Genomic DNA, 6,222 nt, shown 5'->3' with positions numbered 1-6,222 from the left:
ATACACACACACATTTTCTTTATCCAGTCTCCAGTTCATGGGCAATTGGCAAGTTTTAGCTATTACAAACTGTGCCACTATAAACATGGGTGCACATATATCACTGTTCTATGATTTTTAAAAATTCATTTAGGAAGATATCCAGCAGAGAAATGGCTTAGTCAAATGGAACTTCTAATCCTAGTTTTTTGAGGTATCTCCATATTGATTTCAACAGTGGTTGCACCAGTCTGCACTCCTACCAACAATGGAGAAGAGTTCCTTTTCCCCCACAACCCTACCAATATTTGTTATTGGTTTATATTTTGATAAAAAACATTCTTTCTGGGGTGAGGTGGAATCTCAGTGTTGTTTTCATCTGCATCTCTCGAATGACCAGTGATGCAGAACATTTTCTCATATGTTTATTTTCTGGTTTTACTTTTTTGTCTGAGAAATGTCTGTTTGTTTCAGATGCCCGCTTATGAATTGGGTTTATATTTTTGGAGGGTCTGATTTTTTGAGTCCTTTATATATTCTAAATAGTAGACCTTTGTCTGAGGAGCAGCTGGAAAGAATGTTTTCCCACGTTTTAAGTTGTCTCTTAGCTCTGTTGGTAGTTTCTATTGCAGTGCAGAAGCTTTTTAATAAGATGAGAGCCCAGACTGAAGTGGGCTCAGGCTGGGCTCAGAGCTGGTGGGTGAGAGCCTATGTGCCGTGGAGTCCCCCAGCTCCCTCTGGGCCATGGTGCTGATCCTCAGGTGCTGGCCTGGCTGATGCCTGCTTGTGTCAGCACTGGGGATAATGCCACCTCCTCAAAATGTCAGGATGAATTCAGTTAATTTCAAAAACATTCTTAAATGGGTCTCACCTGCTTTTACCAAGGGGAACCCTACTTTCACAGCTCAGTATGACAGTTATAAGAAATTCCAAGAAGTATGCAAAAGTACTGCCTCCATGGAATGTGATTTCTCAAGTACGGTGACCACACCGTGAGAATCAGGGCAGAGTTTGCAGAGGAGCATTTGGACCGGGTAAACATCACTTTCTGTCCTGTGGATGACACTGTTATTGGACCTCCTGTAGTACATGTAGAAGCACTTGCAGATTCTTTACAGATGCATTTCTTAGCCCCTCAAATTGAGAATGAACCCTGCACATGGCTCATGTGGAAGATTTATGACTTCTGCAAAAATGGAACTGATAAAAAGTTTGAGGTCACTGTTCAGTACAACTTTGAAATCGTCCAGAACCTAGAACCATGGACAACTTACTTCATTCAAGTTCAAGGGTTTCTTCCTGATCAGAACAAAACTGGGGAATGAAGTGCACCTGTGTGTGATCAGCCAGGCAAGGATGACACAACCTCCTCCTGGCTGGCGGCCTTTATCCTCATAGTCTCTGTCTTTGTGGTTTTTCTCATGCTCCTGGGATGCTTTGCCTTGCTGTGGTATATCTATAAGAAGACCAAGTATGCATTCTCACCCAGGAGTTCTCTTCCACAGCACCTGAAAGAGTTTTTGGGCCACCCACATCATGGCACATTTCTGGTTTTCTCCTTCCCACTCTCCTGTGAGAGTGATGTTTTTGACAAACTAAATGTCATTACAGAATCCTCTGAAAGCAGCAAGCAGAATCCTGATGACAGTTGCAGCCTTGAGGCCCCATCTGGACTAGGACCCCCAGAGTTATTTTCCAAGGAGGAAATCTACTCAGCAGGACCCAGCGACACTGCTATCCCTGAGTCTCCCTCAGAGGGAGATCAGCAGGACAACCTGAGCAAACACCAAATCTACAACTCTCAGACAGTGGACTTGTCCAAGCAACCAGAGGACTAAGCTGTAGCCAGGTGTGGTGGTGATACATGCCTATATTCCTAGCACTGGGGAAGCTGAGGCAGGAGAATATCCACAAGTTCACTGCCACCCTGGGTTATGTGGCGAGTTCAAGGCCAACCTGAACTATATTGCAAGACTCTGTCTCAAAAAGCCAAAACCAAAAGTAACAAAGACAAACTCCATTCTGAGGACTCACCACTTTACAAAGACTAATGATTAAAAAACAAAAGTGTATTTTTCAGCCTTTTGCACTCATTCCAATAAGGATCAGATTTTAACTGTGAGAAACAAATATTTATGAAGAATAAAAAGTAGAGATGATGGGCCTGGGATTTAGCTCAGTGGTTCCCCCACCTGCCTCACAAGTACAAGGTCCCGAGATAGATCCCCGGTACAAAAAAAAAAAAAAAATGGAGATGCTATAAAATCCTTCCACAGTGTCAACAGACCAACCAGAAAAACCAAGTCCAAAATGGCTAGCACCAGGCTGGACAGATGGAGACTAGACCCTCAGGAGACCCACATGTGTTTCATGTATGGCTCAGCTCTGTCCGAGCTTGAATCTCTGTCTCAGCTGTGTTTGTGTTAGCTTTCTGTTGCTGTGATGAAATACCTAACATAAACATCTTAAAAGGAGAGAAAAAAAGAGATGAGATCCCAGTTGGTGGATCTTCGTGCTAGTTCCCATGCTATGGAGGATTTGTTCATAAAGTCTTTTCCTATGCCAATGTTTTCAAGAGTTCTGCCTAACTTAAACCTTCCAGCAAGTTTAGTGTTTCTGTTTTAATATTTAGATCTTTAATCCACTTGGATTTTAGTACATGGTGAAAGATAGGGGTCTAGTTTTAATCTTTGGCAGGTTGAAATCTAGTTTTTCCAACATCATTTATTAAAGAGGCTATCTTTCCTCCAGTAAGGATGGTTGGCTCCTTTATCAAAGACAAGGTAGCTGAGTATGTCTGAAGTTGTTTCTGCATCTTCTAATCCATTGCACTGATCCTCAGGTCTTTTTCTTGGTCAGTGCCATGCTGTTTTTATCACAGTGTGGCTTTGTAGTATAGTTTCAAGTTGGGGATTGTGATACCCCTTGTCATGTGTCTGTTGCCTAGAATGGCTTTTGCTATTTATTCTAGGTCTCTTCTGGTTCCAAGTGAATTTTTGGATTGTTTTCTTTAGTTCTGTGAAATATACCTTTTGAATTTCAATCAGGATTACATTGAATCTGCATAGCAGTTTTGTTACTATGGCCATTTTCACTATGTTGATTCTTCCTACCCAGGAGCAAAGGATATCTTTCCATTTTCTTATATCCTCTTTGATATCTTTTTTCAGAGTGCTGTAGTTCTCAATGTAGAGGGTTTTTTGTTTTCTTTGTTAGATTGATTCCTAGATAAATCATTTTTTTGGATGTTTTTGTGTAAGTATTGTTTTCCTAATTTCTCTCTCATTGAGTCTGTCATTTATGTACAAGAAGGCTATTGATTTTTGAGTTTTTGCCTTGTATCCAGCTACTCTACTGAATCTATCAATTAAGTCTAGAAGTCCTTTGGCAGAGCTTTCTTCTTGGGTCTTCTATGTAGATTGTCATACGACAGTTTAACTTCTTCGTTTCCTATCTTTATTCATTTTATTTCTTTCTCATGTCTAACTGGTAGCTAATGCTTCCAGAGCTATATTGAACAAGAGTGGTGATAGTGAACATACTTTGTCTTGTTCCTGATTTTAGCGTGAAGGTTTTCAGTTTTTGGCCATTTAATATAATATTGGCTGTTGGTTTTTCATAGATAGCCTTTGAAAAGTTGAGATAAAACTATCTATTCCAATTTTCTGCAGGTTTTTAAAAATCATGAATGGGTGTTGAATTTTGCCAAATGCCTTTTTTGCATCTATAGTGATGATCATATGGTCTTTGTCCTTGACTCTGTTAATACAGTGCATTATATTACATTTATTGATTTATGTATGTTGAAATATCTTTGCTTCCCTGGAATAAATCTGACTTGGTCAGGGTGTATGATCTTCTTGATGACCTTCTGTATTCTGTCTGCCAGTATCTTATTGAGGATTTTTGCATCTATGTTCATTAAGAAGACTGGCCTGTAGTTTTCTTTTTTGGTTGGGTCTTTCCCTTGGTTTGGGAAACAAAGTAACACTTGCTTCTAGGAATGAATTTGGAAGTATTGCTTCCCTTCCAATTTCATTGAAAAGTTTAAAGAATAGTGGCATTAGTTCTTCTCTAAATGTTTTGTAGAATTCAGCAATGAAGCCATCAGGACCTGGGCTTTTCTTTGTTGGTAAATTTTGAATTATGTATTCAATTTCACTGATTATAATTGGGGTATTTAGAATTTTTTAATCTTTTTTGTTGAACTTTGGTAATTCGTAAGTATCAAGAAATCTGTCCATTTCTTCTGTATTCCTGTATGTTGTACTGGCATTATCATTAAACTGCAAAAACTCTCTAATTTCTGATAATACATATGGGATAACTTCAGTTACTTTGCCATTTCTTAAGAATCTTGCTTGAGCATGTTGAAGTGTTGACTGTGGAATTGAGAAAGAAGGATACAATGAAGACATGGAAATAGACAGGGATAATAGCTGGAGTCATGCCTCAGTGGAGGGCAAAAGGGAAGACTTCCTTCCTTGTCCTGTGGGACAGCAGGAAGAAGAGAGCATTAGATGAATACCAACTAATTTTGACAGTTTAAGAATGGTGGAGGACAAAATTGAGCATTTCCATCTGAAAAGTCTTTTTCTATATGAAATGAGAGAGGAAAGGTAGGAGATACTGATCAGAAGCAAGATGAAGTAGAAGAATATTTGAAATTGTTGTAAGCTTTGAATAAGCTAATTAGGAAACCAAAAATTTCTGTAGCAGCAGTAAGGATCGAATCAAGATTGCTCACCATGAGTCACCCATGTACAATAGTCAGTCAAATTGTATCTTTCTATGGGGCAAAATTGTATATTTTTCCAGCCAGGCTTAGCCTTAGGCAGGCAGAGAGAAAAAAATTGATTATCGAAAGTGGAAACAAGCCTCTTGGCTCTTCCTTGTAATAGAAAAGTAGGTGAGCTAAGAGTGGACAGACCTATGTTCATGTCTCAGTTTCATCATCATTTGTATGATATCAGGGAAATAATATGACCTTTCTATATCATCTATTCTACTGGAAAAGGCCTGTATGTGAATGAAAAGAAAAAAAGGTAGAGATTAGCAAAAGCCATATGTAGGTCATGAAAATGTCAAAACTAAAGAAAATACAAAAGAGTTATATCATTGGGTCGTTAAAACAAAATGCAAGGAAAATTTTAAAACATTTGTAACACATACTACAAAGGCCTTAAGATACAAAGGTATTTTACAAATCAATAACAAAGTAGAAAATTGGCCATTTGAATGAGTAGTCAACTAACAGAAGAAATTCCAAAGAGCCAATAAACATAAAAATAATGTATAACCTCAATGATACATAAATTAAAATAAAAACAAGCTACAATTATGTTTTTCCAACTATCAGATTGACAAAAGTTAAAACAAACCAATAAAAATTAGTGCTGATGAAAGTGTGAGGACCCAAGCATTCTCATCCACTGTTGGTGAGGATGCAAATGGGCACAGGAATTCTGTTAGCGCAGGAATTCTATTTCTAGAAATTTATCCTACAGATATACTCAGGCAAATGCACAAAGATTTGTGAAAAGATATTATATCTACTTGAACTTCAAAGAAAGTTGCTGACATCAGTCCATTTTTTCTCAAAATACTTCAGCATGCATATTATTTATTGGAGTTCCATATTTATGTATTTATGTTTTCTTTTGTGATAAAAGGAACATGCAATTAATCACACAGATCTAAAGTGAACAATTCAATGAGTTTTGACAAGTAGTTATACTCTTTTAGTCTCAAGACATAGAACATTATCATCAGCCCAGAAACTTCCCATATGTCTAGCCCTACCGTACACCATAGTGTAACTCTGAAAATATTTAAATGAAATTCTAATTTTAGAATAGTTTTAAATTTACAAAAATCTTCAAAGGTAGTAACAGAGTCACTATATATGCCTCATCTAGTTCTCTCTATGTTTGATATCTTATGCTGCTATGGTACATTTGTTAGAACCAATGAATTACTACTGATATATCAATAACTGCTGTCCATACTGTTTGAGATGCCTCCTTCCTATGCCAGGATGCCAGAATACTATTGTATAATTAATTGTCATGTCTCCTTAGCCTTCTTTTGGCTGTGGCAATTTTTCAGATTTTCCTTGATTTTTTATGATCTTCACAACTTTGAGGCGTACCATTCAAGGTATTTTTCAGACTGTCTCTCAGATAAGGCTTGTCTGATGCTTTTCTTTTCATGAGTAGATTGTAGATTTGTGACTTTTTATTA

At 37.7% G+C, this 6,222-nt stretch overlaps 1 protein-coding gene across 1 annotated transcript; it reads left to right on the top strand.

Annotated features, from left to right (window-relative positions):
- Window positions 1-762: 762 nt before the first annotated feature.
- Window positions 763-1,817, top strand: LOC104847623 (interleukin-10 receptor subunit beta-like; the record flags this gene model as incomplete). Its single annotated transcript, XM_033760500.1, is given in 2 exon segments — window positions 763-949; window positions 952-1,817. Coding segments are annotated over 2 exon segments (1,053 nt in total), but the record flags the coding sequence as incomplete, so codon positions are not given.
- Window positions 1,818-6,222: the final 4,405 nt, after the last annotated feature.

The sequence above is a fragment of the Fukomys damarensis genome, unplaced genomic scaffold (genome assembly GCF_012274545.1).
Source record: "Fukomys damarensis isolate Sample0158 unplaced genomic scaffold, DMR_v1.0_HiC HiC_scaffold_39, whole genome shotgun sequence".
Lineage (NCBI taxonomy): Eukaryota > Metazoa > Chordata > Mammalia > Rodentia > Bathyergidae > Fukomys > Fukomys damarensis.
Note: the sequence above shows the minus strand (reverse complement) of the source record. Positions and strands in the feature narration are given on the sequence as shown.